A 19878-nucleotide genomic window follows, 5' to 3' on the forward strand; every position below is an offset into this window, starting at 1 on the left:
TAGAATCACTTTATTTGGCAAATGGTAAAAATATACAGGAGTGTGTCGTGTTGGCAGTGGTTGCCAGCTCCAGGAGTTTCACGGTTTACTTACACACACTGCAAGGACATCAGGACTTTACATTTAATGCAGAAGGACAGTACAAGATGCACAATATATAGACTGTACATACAGCAGCACTTGACTTACATGTGATTTGGGATTACACGGTCCTCTATGGGTTGAGAAATCTATACCACTCCTAGACTTAGTTTACAAAATCCTTTCAGAGCTAGAAGAATGTATGGTGGCCCGTCGAGCTGAAAACAAAGTTGTTTGTTTTTGTAACAGTTCACAGTTTGACAATGTGTGGTTTTCACCCGATACTTACCATATATCAAACAGGCTGTTCAGCATTAAGGAAGGAGTATATCACAGTACAAAAATATGGCAATACATAGCATATTGTGGGGCCAAAAAAATGAAGCACGATCGCCCATTTGCTGCATTTCATTGCAATTGCTTCATTGCACTTTGTTGTTGACTGATGAGATTCATTTTGTCTGATTTTTTTTTTTTTTTCATTTCGTTTCTTGATTTCTAACAGACATATGAGGTGTTGTTGTTTACCTGACATGATTCGACTGCCAAAGCCTTCAGTCTTCATCAGCAACACCTCTGATGAAGATAGAAGGCTTTGTCAGTCGAAACATGTCAGGTAAATAACAACACATTATTTCTCTTTATATAAGAAACCAACAAACTACATTCTTTGTTGTCATTGAACTTAAACTTCATTTGAACTTTATCACATCACACGCATTGAATTGTCTTGTGCCATTCCTGTTCAGCATCTGCGCACATTCAAAATTATAGCCAGAAGACGCTTCAAAATTATTATTTAGTCAACATCCCAGCTATAATCACATCATTTAATAAGATGGAAGCTTGTGAAATGTTCAAGACCACATTTTCCACTGTGTGAGCACTCGATGGGTAAACTGACTGCAAAATGGGGGTTTCTACTATTTGAGATCAGTAAACACATTACCAACAGACTGATAAAGCAGTGGAATGGAAACGTTGACTTATTTGCCCATAAACTGATCGATACGGTCCAGCGATCATCTTGTGTATATTTTGCTCCCTCTTGAGGATTTCCGGACTTGCCGATTATGTGGTGGCTGACACGGACAAAGTCAACAAACTCAACATGAAACACAGTCGAGCGTGCAATATGATACCAGGAGTGAGGAGGGATTTTGTCATGCAGCAGCCTGCATGTGTTTTTGCCTGACTTCCTGCTGGAGGAGGTGAGATCAAACTGCGGTGCGATGGATGGGGATCACTGAAAGGTCACAGCGGGACTCACTGAGCGGCCCAGCATGTGCTTGGACTTTGCTGATTTTGAGCACATGGTGAGATAATGTGACACGGACTGGCATTCTTTCACTCCTTCGCTCACACCCCCCTACCTTATGTGCTGATTCATACTCTCACACATTAGTCTGACTCCGTGTGTGTGAGTGTTACGGTGAGTCAGCTGTGGATGGTTACAGCTGAGTTGCAGTGGATGATTAGCTCTGCAGAGTGTTATACAGAGTGAGTCTTCTAGTCGTCATCCCAGCAGCCTGGGAGATGAGGGTTATGTGTTGTGTCACCTCTTGGTGGGAATTATATAACACACACGCACACTTCTGATTTGAACAGCGGCTCTGTTTGTTCCCTCTCCTAATCTCTTGGGCCGATCCCCTCCCCTGCAATCAAGACTAATTATTTTAGGCAGCGTTTTCTTCTTTAATCTCCCTTTCAATCTTTGTTTCACTACTTTGCCCTCTTTTCTCTTTCTGCGTCTCCTTTTTATCCTCCTTTAATGCCCTCTCTCTGTCTAACTCCCTCTCTCTCGTCAGTTCATTGTGTTTGTTTAGCCTTTTGTTTGTTGCATGTGACGAACCACTGTGTTGACATGAAAGCATGGACTTTACTCCTGCATGCCTCTCGCTCAGGTCCGGTGTTGATAGTGTATCTGGACTGGACTTTAGCTAGAGGTCAGATGGCAAACACCTCTGCTGACGTCTGTTTGGGTAATAATGAAACTCAGTCAGTTTTGGCGCAGGAGAAGCTCTGACTGCTCTGTTTTCACTGGAAGTTCACTGTGTTTATTAGAAAGCGTAAAGCCATACAGCACGGTTTGCAATTTACTACACCGCATAGTGCAAAAAGCAGCTTTTTCCATACAAGTGGTAATATAGAAAATTAAGGCAGATCTCTCCAAATAGTGTCAAGAATATTCTCAAAACAAGTTGATTTGCTTTGGTAAATCTGAAATTCTCAACCCATATGGCAGACGCTTGATGCATTTGAAGGAAACATATTGTAAGACTGTTACTAAATGTTTAGTGAAGGTGGATATTTTTTGCCGTGGATGGTGTCATGTACTGCGCCTGAGAAATCTTGATTGGTCAAACATATTTCCCAGTTGAAGCGCTTCGGCTGCGGCTCAGCATTTTCACCTCGTGGTCGTTGCTGTGTATTTCCACAGCAAGAGGCTACTGCATCCTGTGGACGGTCACTGTGAAAACGTTTGATATTAAACGCAGACTTTTGCATTTGTGCTTAGAAGTAGTGCATGCAGGACATGTAAGTCATGCATGCCTCATCAGCTGATCTTCAGCTGATCCAAACAAGTGCCACTCATGTTCCGCACTTCAAACGAGGCGGTCGGCTTCAGCGCTCAGCGCCTCGTTCGTCCCTGTGGTTCCTGCTGTTCTGGCTACATGCTCCTGCCGGCTAGATGTGCTGCTTTCTCCTTCTCCTCCTCCCCGGCCTCCCTTTGTCCTGGCTCCTTACTGAAATACACTTGGAATGGTATGTTTCTATTAGAGCCGCAACTAGCGATTATTTTCATTCTTGATTAATCCGTCAATCCACAACCCAAAGATATTTAATTTCCTGTCATAGACGACTAAAGAGACCAGATAATATTCACATTTGAGAAGCTGGAATCAGAGAATTTAGAAATCTTCTTCTTGAAAATGATTCAAAACGCTTAATCGTTTTGATTAATTTGGTACTTGGCAACTAATCGATTATTCGACTAATTGTTGCAGCTCTAGTTTCTACGGGCCTGTCTCTTTAAATGGATCTTCCACATCTGAATATGTATCAGCTTGATTCTGCTCTGTGCAGACCTGTGAATTATACACCCTGCTGAGACTTTAGTGTACTCCTTGGAATCAAAGAGATGGAGAGAAAATTAATTGTTTGTCATTTTAGGAATTGATTAATCATTTTAGTCTTTTATCAAGGTGTTTATTATGTGAAGTGCTGGTCAGACTAAGTCTCCCACATAGACCGAAGTTTGTGAGTATTGATGTTCACCCAAAAAGTGGGAAATTTGGACCAGATTTTTTACTGAAAGTTGTCATGTTTCCTGGAAATTGTATTGTTACGTGGAGACGATGTGAGCATGCTTCCTGTGCGAGCATTATAATGTTTTATGTCCATGTTTTATCTCTGTGAAGTTGCACTCTGCACATCGGGTGTCCCAGTAGAAATATGATACCGGTCTCTGACATTTTAGATCCCACTTCCTCCCCCTCTCTCTCTCTCTGTCAGTCTGTCTTACAGGCACCCTCCTCCACCCCTCTCTCTCTCTCAGTGTCAGTGTGCCAGTCGTTGTTTGGAAGCCCTCACTCATATCTGAGTTGTATATTTATCTCTGTGCTCCTGCTCCTCCTGCATGCCCTGTAGCCTAATAAGGCCTGGACACACGGGGAGGGAGGAGGAGAGGGTGGGAATGGCTTTGACAAAGGAATCAAGAATATTTTCCCACAAGAGCATTTTGGCTTTGGTGTGTGTGTGTGTGCACGTACATGTGAGTGTACATGCACATGCATGCCGTGCTTTGTGCTCGCATGCATGTTTTTGTGAGAGAGAAATGAGACAGCTGGGTGGTAAAGGGCAAAATGAGATGGGGATGACAAAGGTCTGCAGCTTGAAATGTAGCAGCAGCCACTTGTAAGGCACTTTGAGGTGGATCTATGCAAACACGGCATAATGAGATTTGTTTGGGTCAAAGTGCATGAATGCGACATGTAAAAGCAATTATAGCACCGCAGCACATCAAAGTGTATTTTGGTGGGTTCGTGCAGTTTTGTGGCCAGTGTCTCCCTGTAGTATTGCATTGATTGGTCCAGTTCCATTCACATGCTGTCCCACTGTGATGCACTTCAAAAGCCGCCAGCACAAAGGCTATTATTTACCAAGCTTCTGTCCGTACACCAAAGAAAGACCTTAGCTAAGACAGACCCTGAGATAGAACCGCAAAACCACCACCCACATCCTGCTATTTTCTAGTCTCTTTCACGATTACTTCCTCTTCACTGAGAGGTGGTTTCTCCATCTCAACTACTGTTTTCTGTAAGTTAAAGGGGATTTCTGCACTTGTAAGCGCTTACGCAGTATAGCTTATTACTCAAGTGTGTTATCCCCTCCGTGAGCTGGCACCTGATCCTTCATATGCCTTCAACCGTGCAGCAGATTAGATTACTGCAATATTCAGAAAAGTCAAGTCAGTGAGGTCCCCCAGCGCTGCACCTCTAATTAACCGCTTCCTCTCTTCGACTCAGAAATGCCTCGACACAACATGGACTGCCCCAGGAGCCAGTGGGAACAAGGGCTGCGGACGCCGTGGATCACCCGATTGGCTGGAGAGCGAAGTCCCGCCTCCTCGGGGGCGGAATCAGACACAGAGAGTAGCAGCACAGAGAGTGAGAAGGTAAGTGATGGCCGTCCCCTCTTTAACTGCTGTCAGGTGAGGCTGTTTATGATGGGGTTGAAGTCATTTTCCAGGCGCTTTTATGTCAAACAACCTGGCGCTGACACATGAAATTAGCTTACGGAGCTCCTGTGTGCAGGCCAAGCAGGACAGGGAACTCAAAACTCCACGAAACTGAACCAACACATCATTTTTTCTTTCTCCGTTGATTAAAATGTCTGCCCTTAGGCCTACGTGCGGTAAAGCTGCCTTCTGTTTCTCTCCTTTCTCCCAGTCCTGCTGTAAAAAACTGGAGGTTGGCTCAGTGAGGATCCTGCCGTCGCCTTCCATGCTCCAACAGCGAATCACAGAGATCGACCAGCAGAAGGAGGAGCTAAAGATTGAGGTGAGGAGATGCTGATTCAACCTCTAATTGTTCTGTCACATCTAATCAAAATCAAATCACCACAACAGGTCAGTTTGGCTTCAGGACCTCTTTAGTATCTTTCTCTGAATTCTTTAAATAAGATAAACCTGTCGCACCTGAACTCAAAGCCGTACGTAATTTTACTCAAATATTTGCCTTTATATAAGCTCTTTCAAAACAGCTACACAGTTGTAACTAAAATATGAAGTGAGTTAGAAGCAAAACTGAAAGAGTATTGCATAAGGAAGTCGTGGTCTATTTTTTTTAAACACTGACTACTGAATTTGATAGATATAACTGAATGAAAAAGTAGATCCAGGTTGTGGGTCGTCCTGATAAACCAAATCAACTTTTGTCATATGTTTGCCACCTTCAGTGTCAGTTTATAGACTTACACTGAGATCAATAACATATACAGGCAAATGTTTTACTACACGTCCACATCACTGTAAGATGTCTTTGCTGAAGTCTGCATGTTTCAATCTAGCAGACCTTTCGAAACCTGAAAACACTCAGAGAGCAGGAATGCATATCTCAAGCTTGTTGCTCAAGCTTTGGTCAGCATGATTCACCTCTGCGCCGTCTGCTGTCCTCTCAGCTGCAGCTGGAGATAGCCCTGCTGCAGGGCGAGCTGCAGGTGGAGAGGAGCCAGCTGCACAGACAGACCCAGCAGCTGCAGGCGCTGCAGGAGGAGGCGAGACAGAGCGAGAAGCACAGACACGCCGACAGACACAAGGTGAGAGACACTGCATGCACTTTAATGTAACGTTTACAACCTTTTGTTTTTTAATGGGGTGCAGCTGTGGATGTTTTGCATCTGATAGTGTTTTTATATATTTTTTTTTATGTATGTCATGATTTTGTACTTTTGTTGTAATGGTTCATGGTCAGCAGAATTTCCTTCTTCAAGACAATAAACACTAACCTGAGTTAATGAAACATAAAGAATTTAAACTGTTCAGCATGTGGACTGAGTTTTCCCCCACACTCGGTGTAGCACAGGCTTGTCCATGGTGTAGTGCTGATAGCAGATACACATTATCCTGTTCCCACAGTTTCCCTTGGTGCCTAAAATCATTATAAACAACAGTATATGTGATAAGTGGATGGAATGTAGAAAGTACATTTTTATTCACACATTTTGAGCTGTTCCAGAGCGCACACATGCTGCCCTGTGTAGGATCAACCTATTAGAAATAGGTGTCAGCCAGATTAATAAACACTGGTCCGGTCGATTTATTTTAGTTACACATGGTTATACTACTCATTTCTGGAGTCCAGTTTCAAGAATGCTTTTTTCATCTCTTGGGCTGATCTCAGGCTTGAATCTGCCTTGGTCATAACTGGATGTTGATTCAAGTTTTTCCTAAATCTACAGTATAAATTGGTCAATTCTACTGATGTTTGGTTTAATTTTTCCCAGCATTATTATATGATGGTCCACACACTACTACACACTGACTTGCCAAATCCTTTCCACTGGATAGTTGTATGTTGAGGGGTTCAGTACAGAGCTGATTTAAAGATGTTGTTCCAGTCTTTACGCCTGGTCTTTGACTCAAACTCAACTGCACTCAGTCTTGGAGCTGACGTGGATCAGACATGGTCTTGAATACAGCCCTAGTAAAGAACACCCTGTTTATGTTTTTTGAAGACGTTTTTCTTGCTTTGTTGTTTCCCCTCGTTCCCGTAACAGCAGGAGCGAGAGGGCCTGGAGGAGGAGAGGACGCGGGTGGAGGAGCTGAAGAAGAGGTGTGAGGAGAAGGAGAAGCTGATCCCCACGCAGCCGGAGAGCCAGAGACAGCAGCTAACTGTGCAGCTGCAGCAGGTCTGAGAACAGCCTCATACATGCTATCAACTGCATCACCAAACCACAACCACACACAGTGCTGCTATTGAGCGCCGTGATGACTAAAACTGGGCAAGTTTGTGATGGCTAACCACCACGTCAAATTAACATCAGATTAATTGGATGTAGAGTATCAGAGGTAAAATGATCAGTCCCCAGTTGTCTGTTGAATTCTGGTGAGATGGTGAATTTACATTTAGAAACACAACCACAGCCATTGAAACTGAAGACTAACCCTCTCACTTCCGGTGCCAAATCTTGAGAAATGCGAAGTTACCCAGCTGGAAAAACTGCGTTCCTAGGATGTTTTTGAGTGGCAACATTATATTTTAGGTTGTTTTGGTCCTGGAGCGTGCATCTGACATTTTCGTGAGCATTTTTCTTTAGTACAATTTAGAAAAAAGACATTAAATGCAGCACTGTGAAGTTTGTGAAAATATAAAACATCATTAATTGGTTAAGTTTTTTGGTGGTGATAAAATGGTTCATGAAATATTATGCAGAAAACCATGAATTAAGGTCGCATCATGTTATGTGCTTTTTGACTCTTATTTGAATATAGTTAGACTGATTTGACAGCACTAGGATGGTTGTGTGGTTTTCATGACTAGCATCAGCCTGTCAGTCAGCACACTCTCACCTCGCTGTAATTATGTCATGTTTAATCAAACCTGTCTGAAGTTTTTATTGAGAAGCTTATTGAAAATGTATAGACTACCAGCTACTAATAATTAAACATACTGATAAGTCATAGTGTGTCGTTGACAGGTTGCTAAATGAAATATATGTGTGTGTGTGTGTGTTCCACTTAGTGCACAGCCCTGGGACATGCTGGTGTGTGTCAGATACCTGCAGTGTTGACATCACTTAATTTTCGGTTGCACAATGTTTTTTAAAACCTGTGTGAGTTTTGGTGATTGTTCAGTACCTGTTCGACCAGATGTGTCAATATGTCAGAGGTTTACAGGGAAAAAACACACCCACCCATGTTCACACACCCTCACACACACACATACACACACACAGGGTGGCCATTGTGCCTTGTGAATGTGGCACAAAGACCAAGATGGTGACTGAGCCCTGGATTTAGTTTTGTTTTAAGCGCTGTGTGTAATGATGGGCTGGATGCCATCCAACAGTGTTTTGTTCTCTTACGGTGTGTCAAGTCAGATTTATAAAGCAAGCACTTTAAACAGAGCATGTTTGTCACCAAGGGATATAAAGACACAAGAGCGGCAGAGCAGGTACAAACCAAACCGGAGACAGCGCTGCTTGTTGAGTGTCACTCGACATTTTCCTGTGCTCTTTTCTTCGAACACGGCTGTTTTCTTGTCTTGTTTCCTGTTCGGGGTTTTTCATGATTCATTGCTACTGAAACCAGCGCTTTTACTTTTTGTGCCAAAAAGCATGAAATACAAATAGCTGCTTCAGGAATAATAAAAAGTCTAACTGAGGAGTTTAGTTGAAGGCATTTAAAGAAACACTGAATGACTGAATTCTATAAAATCAACCAGTTATCAAACCAATTATGTTTTTCATATAAAATGATGGACGGCACAAAATCAAAACAAGAAATGGCACTAAAGGTAAAGCTTAGGTTACTGACTGGCAAAAAGTCAACAGTTTTGGATTGGTTCTTCATTGGAGAGATGTTGAATAATGATTTTCAGGTCAGGTAGAGCTCATTAGGAGGTATTATACGTCGTAGGCAGGTGTGGTAAAACTCTTAAACTCTTTATAAGTGTATTATAATAACACACATAATGTGCCAAAGCTCCAGAACAAAGATATTCAAAGTCCAGCCAGCAAGTTGAAGGTGGCCGCCGCAAAAGACGTGAGCGAAAGTCCCAGAGTTCCCTTTGAGTCCACAGGGCCTGTGGATAGCAGAGCTTTTATTCTGAAAGGTTTTATTTCACCATCTGAACAAAATTCACCTTTTTAGTTTGCATTTTTGGTTGGAAGTATTTTGTAATTTTTTGGTAATTATATACTTTGAGAAACACTACACATTCATTCATTCATTCATTCATCTTCTAAACCGCTTATCCTCACCAGGGTCGCAGGGGGGTGCTGGAGCCTTTCCCAGCGCACATTGGGCGGAAGGCAGTGAAACACCCTGGACAGGTCGCCAGTCCATCGCAGGGCAGACAGACAAAGACTGACATTCACACACACAGTCACACCTAGGGGCAATTTAGCTTCTCCAGTTCACCTAACTTGCATGTCTTTGGACGGTGGGAGGAAACCGGAGTGCCCGGAGGAACTCTGTCTTTTTTGTAGTTTTAGTCTTGTAATGTTTAATGTCTGGTCATTTCCGGCATTTCTTGTAATTTTTACTTTTTTCACTTATTTTTCCACAGATTGCATGCGAATTATCAGACAGTTTTTTAGTCTTTTTTGTAATTTAATGTATTGTGCTTTCAGTGGGTTAAAAGGGAAATAATTTAATGCCATTGTGGCCAATGCCTTATGTCGTGGTGTGTTTAACATGTTACTTGCAGCAGGACAAATGATTGGGACTTGTACATTTTAAAAAGAGAAAAGTCAATAATGGCTTGTTTTATCTAGTGGCTCCTGGCCCTCTTTAATTCTCTAAAAACTGACCTCTGACCTGAACTTTTGCTCAAGAGGTTAAATACTTTGTGGGACAAATTCATTGATCAGTACACTTAAAGTGAGGTGTTATTCTTCATATTTCATCCAGATTAGATATTAAGCATTTTGGAAAACTTTCCAAATGAAATCGGCTGGTATTAAGGCTGATTAGTTGCTTTTTTTATCTTTTTGCACAGGAGAAAGAGGCGATGGAGGCTGCTGTTCGGGCTTTCGAGGACTGGGAGTTTCGCGTCCTGGAGCGAGAGAGCGGCATCGGTGAGGAGGACGAGGGCGAGACGAACAAAGAGAAGGAGAGAGAGAGAGAGATGGACAACAAGATCTCCTGCCAGCAGCATGCGGTCAACACGGCGCAGGTAAACAACACGGTTCAGCTGCTCCAGACTTGTTGTGCGAGTTTGAAGCTTATCCACATGTCATGTGCTCTAAGTCACAGTTTACTCTCGCATGCAGACGCTGGATTAACCTTCAGGCGAACTTCCTTTGAATGCGTTCCTGTGAAATAAGACTTACATACACACAAACACACACACACACACACACACACACACACATCACTGCACAAAATAGTCATGATCTTGATACCAGGGAGGTGATGTGCCTCTAAAAATTATGTCACAAAATATTTGAAACAAGCACATTTGTATGAGAAACCCTGTGCAAAACTGCAGCTTTTATCTGATTGATTTCTTATGTGATTTAAGAAAAATATTCATTTAAAGAAGCACTACTCTCTTTTGCATTATTTATTTTTCTTTTTGTTGTACATATTACGGAGCGTGCAAGTCTCAACACTGCCCCCTCCAGTTCTACCGGGCCAGTCAAGATCATTTGAGGATAAAATAAGTGTGTAGTCTTCACTGTAGATTTTAAAATCATTTGTCTGAAGAAGGTCTATGACCGAAAGCTTGCAGTAAATTTTGATATGCACAGTGTTTTAGTGTGCGGTTGCTGTTTTGTTATCTTCTTTATCCTTAAGTTCAGCTCCAGCACCTTTTCTAAGCATATTGCTTACGGATGAGCGGTGGCTTTTTCTCAAAATCATTTGTCTGACATGAATAAAACATTTCTAGCCACCCAGCCCTCATCAGTGTGTACAAGTCCAAATGTCCAGTGCAGTCCCTACTAACCCAGGTCAGGAAGGCTAACAGGTGGAATTAATCACCAGTCACTGTGACTTTACCTAACTCACATAGAGCTTCAGAGTAAATCAAGTTTTGAAAACCAGAAATGGCTGGGAATGCTTAATTATTATGCCTTCATCTTAAAGTGTTACATTATAGGCATTTTTCTGCATTTGTCGTGCCTGTTTTCCCTTTTATTAGTCAGTCTGCATTAAATAATGGGGATTTACAGTACACACACATGCACACACACAGTCACGCTCCTCTCCTCTTTGTGTCCATGGATGTCACTGCATGTTAAGGCCGGCTCTCCCACCCCTCCCTCCCCCGACACGAGTGTGAACTTTCCTTTCCTTGCGCTCAGCTGCAGCATCAGCCCGCCGCTGTCACATGACTCCTCACAGCGAGCTAGGTAATCACATCAGAGGCCACGACAAGAACGAAATGAAAAGAGAAAGACAGAAGGAAAGGGGATAGTAATGAGGAGGAGGAGGAGGAGGAGGAGGAGGAGGAAGGGGGTTGCACACACTGCAGTCGAGGAAATCAACAAATGAGAAATCATCAGGGACGGTTGCATCAGTTTGAAACACACGCGAGAGCTGAACAGTCAGTGGAAATTTAATCAGAATCACCATCATGTCCAAATCACAGCAGCTGCAAGTTTTGGATGAATTTTGGACAATCAGTATTTCCCAGATGTAAGAAACTATATTTGTTTGATACAGAAATAAAGAGCAAAAATCACACCATCACCATTTTAACAGCCTTTTCAGTGAAAATGAAAATGCAGAAATGATCATTTCTAGTAAAGTCATGAATCGTACCAAAATCGCAAATCTGTCAAATTAATTATGAATTAATTAAATTAATATCTTTTTTCCCTATATTGTTTTATATTACTACTGCCCTATTGCTTCCATTATAAATTAGTTCTTTATGATAGAGTGGCTAGAAATGGAAAAATAAATAAATGAGTGGAAGACAAGAAGACAAAATTATGATTTATTATTTAATTTATAAGGAACACTGTCACTGCACTACTCACTTTGTGATTTATTGGACTGGGGATATTTTTTCAGTCTCAGATTTAATGTCTAAGCTTAAGAAATAAGAAGTGATGGTATAATGTGTATAAAAAAATTACATCTTCATATATTTTGAGGCAATATTTTTTATGAGTTTATATGTGAAGAAAGCCCTAACTAACTATCGGTGGTTGAATTCATATCAGATTGTGTCTTTATTAGCTGGAGTGTGTAGGAGGCAGAGTGAATGAGGGATGGAGAAACAGAGGGATTGTGTGAGAGCGAGTTGACTCAGCTGGACTGCGGCCTCGCCGGAGCTGACAGCTCATTTCTGGACCTTCCTCTCTCCACCTTTGACAGATTTGCCGCGCCGAGCCGCTGATATCACGTCTCTCAGTCATTCGCTGGAGTTACATTCCCAGTCGTGCTGTCATGTTTCCCTCTCAAGCCTCTCATTAACTTGCAAATGGATGTTTGATTTGCTTTGTGTGTCCCTGAATGGATCGTGAGCGTCTGCACTTACGAACACGAAGCGTCGCCCTGTCGCATCAGAGTCAATATTTACACAATATCACATCGCGGCGTGGTGAACAGATTGCATGAACCCGGGGCGACCGGATGAATTAGTTATCATACATGGCCATTCTGTCGAAGAGAACATATGACATTTCACACAAAAGGGAAATGTTTTGTCTTTTATTTTTCCTGTTCTCAGGAGCGAGTCCAGCAGCTGGAGAGGCAGCTGAAGGAGATGGAGAGAGAGAAGGAGAGAGATCTGAACGCCTTGAGGAAAGAGAAGAGAGAGCTGCTCCAAACAAGTCAAATGGTAAGAGTGAACTCAGTGACAACACAGTGATAAACAGTGTACACAAAAGAAAAGTAAACAAAAGAATCAACACCTAAATCTGAATTTTTAATGCTTACTGATTTTTGCTCATGTGTGTAAACGCTGGTGTTAAAAAGACCTGCAAAGGAACAAAATGCCTCTTTTCCATTTGTAACTTTTTAATCATGTATGTAAATTTACTTGAAAACTATACGATTACACAAATCATAAATTGGGCTTTTACGTTCAGTCTCTCACAGCTGTAGACGATAGTAATCATAATCATGATAAGCCATTTTGTTCTGTGTGTTCACTCATGTCACACACCACTGATTGGATTTTGACAAAACTCTTGGAAATGCTTCATCCTCCCATAAGACCGCGAGTTTTAGTTAAAGAAGTGTTTCATGCAAAAAAAATAATCTCACTGGTCGAGTTAAACCTCCATGGACAGAGCCAAAAAATAAAAAGCCGGTGGGAGAACTCGAATGGAAAACAGAGAGCTCTATTCAAAATATAAATAAAAAATTCTGAATGAATAGCCTTTTTTTTTTTTTTTTTTTTTAAATCCATTCATGATCACAGAAGTCATCATATTGGAGGTTCAGCAGGCTCACTGAACCTCCAACCTGCAGGCTTAACTGGCTGATAATGTGACGAGTTTGAATTAGCCAACCTAGATAGTCTCTATGGCTAGCCTGCATGTTTATGTGAGTAACAAGAGTCTTAGCATTCACAATATTCGCTGCCTCATTTATTATTCTTTTCTGTTTTCACTGGGAGCCAAATGTTCTCGTGCTGCATTCATGAGAGGTGGGAAGCTGGGAATGTTCGGACTTGGAATTTACAGCTTCCCACCTCGAAGCGTTGAAGTGGTCGGGAGTGGCGAGGTCAGAGCAACACGGAAACTTCTTGTTGATATCGGCCCTGGAACTGGCATGAATCACCGACTGCAAACGGTTGCATAACAACATTAGGCCACATGAAACTGAACCACTATCAAGGCTGTGCTGACTTGCAATGCAAATATACCATTAGCCTATAGAACACCTACACCTGCCTTAATATCAGTGTGCTCATGCATGTCTGCATAAACAGGGACTAGGAAGTCAACAAGTTCCTCTCTCCACTGGCTTTCTACCATGTTGCTTTTCTGTGTTATCTGATGCCACAGACATATATCTCCATAAACCGGAGTTCTCAGAAGGACCAGAGTTTCCAACTGGGAATTATGAGTTTAGAGGGCCATTTTTTCCTACTTGGAAGCTGGAAACTTCCCAGTCTCACTGCTCATGAATGTGGCATTAGCCATAAAAACTGAGCTTTATCTCAACCAGTGAGGTTTTTTCTGCCTCCAGAGCCGCTCAGATTCTCAGAGATACTTGTTTTACCAAAACTCTGCCATCTTCTTTGCACCTTTATTTGGCATTTGCAAAAATAGGGTTTGCACTACAGTGACACATAAAAACAACATAAGGTTTTGTTTCTGATTGGCTCAGACGGGGGAGCGACAGGTTTATTATTGCCAGGTCTATCTGTCTGTCTTCCTCCATAGCCATCTATCCATCTGTGTGTCTGACTCATGAGAATTTCCAAGTCATATAACATTTGCATCAGCATTTTGTAATGACCATTTGGCGTCACAAAGTACGTGATTCACCAAGTCACTGATTAAGCTGCACTCTCACTTTATCACCCAGCCAGTGGATTTCCTTTGATTGCTTATGACGGCACCAGTTAGCATGAGGAGACAAGATCAGTTCAGAGGAGCAGATCAGACAAGGAGAGAGAGAGAGAGAGAGGGAGAGAGAAAGTCAAAGAGAGAGAGAGAGAGAGAGAGAGAGCTTTGTCAGAGCTGGAAGGAGGGAAAGAGGGAGGAGTAAGCAACGTGAGGGAGGGTGCTGTGGGTGCTTGTTTGTGCATGTGCATGTGTGTGTGAGCGAGTGACTGTGCGAGTGTGTGTATGTGTGTGTGGAACAGAGAGAGAGAGAGAGAAAGAAGATAAGTTGGGAGAAGTTTCACATCCGTGCGACAGCCGGTAAGCTGAAACATGCACTTGTATCAACCTGCGAGGCTGAGGGGTTTTAAATTCTTGTTTGCCAGAAAAGTTCCTTGATCAGCTGTGCTAAATGACAGAGAGAAAGGGAAAGAGAGAGAGAGAGAGAGAGGGAGATGGAGGGAGGGCAGAAGGGAGTGGCAGATCAGAGGAGAGAGGGACAGACAGTGTGTGACTACAGTATGACTGTGTGTGCGATGCCGCTTGCCTCCGACAGCTGTAAACTCAAGCGGTTGTGTCGCAAAGAAACTGAATTTTACACCAGATAGTTTCAGTCTAACAATCTGAGGAGCAACAATGGAGACAGTGTGCAGTCTTCCCAGGCTTTTATGCTTATATATATATATATATATATATATATACATATGTATCTCATAATTACACATCATACAAAACATATTTTAGACATTAGTAACTGCTGTATGAGCTTTTAAAGAACGCCCTCTCCGGTATTGTTGCTATATAGAATTCATACTTCCTATAGGTCAGTACTGTTACAGAGCAGTGAGACAGATAAGGGTTAAACAGTGGACTGCATGTGGCGACTGAATTGCTCATGTGTTTGTGAGTCAGGGAGGGGAGGAGGGAGGCAGGGAGGGAAAGATAGTGAGGCAACGATAATTTTTAACTCATTATGGTAGTTCGCAGAAGCGGGAGCAAGTTGCACTTCTCAGTCGGATGCGGTATGTCTAATGCTGAAGCCTCTTCGCCTGTCAGTGTCACAGCTCCACTCCAGCGTGTTAAACTGTGTGTAACGGCGTGCTCATGCATTGCAACCTGTTTCACGACAGGTTCAGAGTCACGTCACGGCTCGGAGATCTGATTCTCCTGGTTCTTTATTTATTTGTCTGTCTTGCAGGTTGTAGAAATACAGGACACGGACAACAACAGTGTGGTTAAACAAAAGATATCACATTTTATGGTTATTAATTAACGAGGATACACGCCAGCATGTATGATTGGGGTTGGAAGTACTGATCAGGGTTCATTGTTGATCAGTCTGATAGATATGGGGATGGATGTGTTGTTTGCTCTGTCTCAAAGTTTAACTTGATCACACTTTCTTGCAGGTCCTAAAAGACAAGAAGCCGCTCAGTGACTGGTCGAACATCACCGGCTCGGCGCCTTGCATGATGTCACTCTCCCCGCTGACAGTTCACAAACCTCCACAGGTATGTGAACGCGTCACCGTGGATACAGCGCGTGTTTACCGTATACGAGATTCTCTGGAATGACACTAATTCGATTTGGCAAATTTTTTTCATACTTGACACAAACTGCCACTGTTGTCCTGCATTCAGGAGCCGTGCAAGCAAGAATCAGCCAGTTTACCCAGAAGACGGAGCTCGCATCGCAACCACAAACTCAGCGACCGGCCGCTGTCGGCGCAAGGTGAGCGGTCGCTGGCCCCCACACCTGATGCTCTCTTGTGTTTTTGGTGTGCTTAGGCCCAGAGCACCATCATACAGAGTAAAGGCCCATGTTTCCCTCTACTCTTGTCCTCATTTTATCCGTCTGTTTGTTCACTTCCCTCCCTTTCAGTTGAATTGAAGGTGTGTCAGTGGAGTCAACAGGGTTTATGGCTGTGGTAGAAAGCAGGATTTACTTGTATAGACTGGATGGGCCAGTGAGGCTTCCATACACTGTAGCTACAGTTGGTTAGTTTGAGTTTGCTCTACGAGCGGCCAAAGCTCCTCGTGTGTTTTTCACACACACTTAAACAAGGTTCATATGGGTGCTGGAAATCCTTGAAAATGCTTTGAAATGCTTTAATGTGTTTTTTTTCAAGGGTTGAAAAACGCTTGGGCTTTAAATTAGGTCCTTGAAACTGTTTGAAATTGTGCTTGCATTACTTTCACAGTAAACCGTCTTTGTAAATGTGTCTCCCCTCTTTAGAATGCTCTCACTAAACATTATTTTGGTTGTTTATAGCACAATAACATTGGATTCAACGTGATGAAGAAGTGAAATAATCAAATGAACATGATTTACCACAGCCATGAGGTGCTGGAAAATGTTTGAAAAGTGCTTGTGTTTGAGTCAAGAAAAGGTGTAGGAACTCTGCTTAAACATCATCAAATATCTGGGCAGTTTGATGTGTGTGTGAATGTGTGTGTGTCTTTGTGTGTCTGTGTAAACTTAATATAGTCCTTCAGTTACAAAGTGCTTTCCAAGTTTATGAAAAACAAGGTAAATACTCACAGTTGCAGTCTAAATAAAAAACAAATTAAGATAACAGTTGATAAGGTTAATAAAACTGATAGTTACTAAAAGTTATAAAGGAAATAAAAGTACAATAAAATGCAACATCCAAACAAACAGGGAAAAAAGTTGAAAAATGCCAGTTTATAGGGATAGGTTTTTGAAAGTGTCTTAAAATGAGGCACAGACAGAGTTTACTATCTACAGTGTATAGTGTGTGTGTGTGTGTGTGTGTGTGTGTGTGTGTGTGTGTGTGCGCACGCGCCTCTGTGCCCTCTTCTGCTTCTTTGCTGTCATTTTGCCAAGCCCCTTATGCCATGACAATAAAAAAGCTGTGATCTGTCATTGGGATACACTGCCGCCACTGGTGTGGTTTCTCCCAACAAAGCCTCCTGTCACATCCTATATAGAAACGATTTGCAGTAATCAGTGCTCGGTGCTCTTGTGTGTCTTACTTTGTGCTCCTTCCTCTCTCAGGCTTGGTCAGGACAGAGCCAGACAGCCAGAGCCCGGAGACTTTCACTTCCCCCCTCCCCTCCCATCGACTCAGCAACGGGCACAGCAACGGGCACAGCAACGGGCACAGACCTGGGCACAGCAACAGCGGCGGACTCCTCACGCCGTGCAACAGTGCCAGCAGCTCTCGCGCTGCCAGGTCGGTTGTTTTTACAGCTTGCTTGATGAGATCTTTTAAAGGGAATGAGATTGTGTGTGGCTTTTTTATTTTTTAAATGCGATTAAGTTTTTGAGGATTTATATGGAACAGAATGGAAAAGTGATTCATGTGTTAAACTTTGAGTCACAAATGGAGAGATTCAGTGGCATGTGTGAAGGGTTTCAATTCAAAATACAGACTAAGCATCACTATTTTTTCCTACATGTGCAGAAATATGGTGACACTGGTGCAAGAACATACTGTTCTTTGCGATAATTCCCATAGTAGCAAGAGTTTATAAAGCACACATGGTCCACATGGTCACAACAGGATCTTACATGCATTGCAGAGAGAATATGGAGGACAGTATAGTAGGCAGTAGATTATAAATACTGTGCATCAGGAGTCTCCAATGAGCTACCAGTGGCTCACCGCCTGTTTCTTAGTAGCTCATCAAAACATTTTCAAAAACAGAACAAAATCAGTGAATCAACAGGAGCGCATTTTTGAACCCCCTTCCCATTTCAGTCCAATCAAATACACAAGATGTCCCACGTCCCCTCCAACTTGCAAAACTGTAAGAACATCCACCAAGCAGCCCTGAAAGTATCGGCCTCGCTTGGCTCCACATTCCTTTGTGAAGCAGCTTTTCCTGATATGAATGTCATAAAATCTAAATTCAGCACAAGGCGGATAGATGAACATTTAAATGACTGCGGAAGGGTGAACAGAAGTGGAAAAAGCGGCTCCAGTCAGCTTACTGTGAGAAGGAGTGAATGCACTTATTATACACACATGGACTGTAAAATGATGAGCTTTTGATACGAGAAGTGAAAAGCAGGCTCAGTCTTCTATGATTCAGAAAATGCATATCACATGCATTTTGATGTGCATGTTTATGCAAAATGTTGCTTTAGATAACATTAAACATCTGTTGCATTTAGCTGGTATGGATTTAAACCTCATTGATGAGTGGTTTGATACAATATATGAATAAATGTTAGTAATATAAGACATGAATAGGTTTTTCTCAAAGTAGCTCTCAGATTGGAGACCCCTATTCCACATAGCTGTACAGTATGTATACAGTGCATAAAGCCTTTGCTGCATAAATGCTTCATGCATGTAGGCAGTATAGGGTTGAGTAGATAGTAGCTTAAGGCCTCAGTGCATTGGAGCAACATGCAGTAATGTGATGAGATCGTTTGACAAAGTTGGGTGGGATGCATGAAATAGTTGGCAGCATTCAGGAGTTAGAAGAAAAAAAAAGAGAAAAAGAAAGGGCAGGGCTTCCTAGCATGCAGAATAAAAAAATAATGTAACAGAAATCATTGTGTCCACTTGGTAAAAATTAATTCTCCAAAATACAAAAGCACAGATACCACCGAGCATTCAGGTCAGAGCTCACTCACAATGCATTTCAGCCTGAATATGGTGGAGTTTGAAGTGTTGTTCTTATTGCTTCCCAGCTATATTGGATTAGTTTATTTGCTCACTGTAAAGCACTGTGAGTTGCATGTCATGTGTGAAAGGTACTCTTCAAATACAATTTAGTGTTATTATTAGAAAACAGCAAAATGTACCTATACGAACATTAAGAATAGTTCACGTAATAAGAAAACATTTTCAGAATCAGATTCAACTTTACTGGCCGGGTGTGCTTCTGCATACCAGGAATTTGTCTCAGGTTTACAGTTAAATTGTGTCTGTAGCTGTCCTTTAACGTGCTTTGCTGTCATGACAACATATCCAGCCAATTTTCCAAACAGCACATATCCTATTTGGTCTCTTTATATTTTTGTGTGTAGGAAGGATGATATTGCCGTTGACGACTTAATTACATTTACTTTACCTGACCAATAGAGCGATTCTGGTTCAAATTGCAGCAATTTTGAAAATGCTGGTCATAGTGACACAATGTTAAAAGTCTTCCTTCCTCTTTTAGCCCGTCCCAAGGACTGCTGGACCTGGTTGAGATCGAAAAGAAACTCAGGGAAGCCAAGGCGGAGAGAGAGCGGCTGCTGAGAGAGCGGGTGAGTCACCTGCAGTGGGAAACACTAGCTGGCAGCTCTAATCACCACCGACACACTGCATTAGACATGGCTGTCTGACTGCTGACGCCCACACAGCTCGCACATGACGGTCCAAGAAAACAGAAAACAGCAGGCAGATGGCTGAACGCTTTCAATGCATGCACGCCTTATTGGCAGGAATCGAACCTGCAAATTTACAGCCGTATGCCTGTGACTTGGCCGAGCTGGTAGGGCACCACAGTCATGACTTTCAAATGTTAGATCATGCTGGTTTCAGACACTATTTCAAAACACTGAAAGCAGCTTTTTGGTTTACTTAAAGGTGCATTA

At 42.3% G+C, this 19878-nt stretch overlaps 1 protein-coding gene across 7 annotated transcripts in view; it reads left to right on the forward strand.

Moving 5' to 3' along the window:
• Positions 1–19878, forward strand: part of phldb3 (pleckstrin homology-like domain, family B, member 3) — a 28387-nt gene that overhangs the window by 4403 nt on the left and 4106 nt on the right. For 2 of the 7 annotated variants that reach the window (XM_030072612.1, XM_030072606.1), the window contains exons 2-11: positions 4603–4759; positions 5034–5144; positions 5764–5901; positions 6862–6993; positions 9807–9983; positions 12492–12602; positions 15729–15830; positions 15960–16050; positions 17338–17515; positions 19461–19548. In XM_030072612.1, the coding sequence (XP_029928472.1) occupies positions 4613–4759; positions 5034–5144; positions 5764–5901; positions 6862–6993; positions 9807–9983; positions 12492–12602; positions 15729–15830; positions 15960–16050; positions 17338–17515; positions 19461–19548 (1275 nt within the window). In that variant the 5' untranslated portion in view covers positions 4603–4612. The remainder of the gene's footprint in view (positions 1–4602; positions 4760–5033; positions 5145–5763; positions 5902–6861; positions 6994–9806; positions 9984–12491; positions 12603–15728; positions 15831–15959; positions 16051–17337; positions 17516–19460; positions 19549–19878) is intronic. The other 5 variants (XM_030072611.1, XM_030072613.1, XM_030072607.1 and 2 more) reach the window with 3 other exon arrangements.

This window comes from Myripristis murdjan, chromosome 16, assembly GCF_902150065.1.
Source record: "Myripristis murdjan chromosome 16, fMyrMur1.1, whole genome shotgun sequence".
Classification (NCBI taxonomy): domain Eukaryota; kingdom Metazoa; phylum Chordata; class Actinopteri; order Holocentriformes; family Holocentridae; genus Myripristis; species Myripristis murdjan.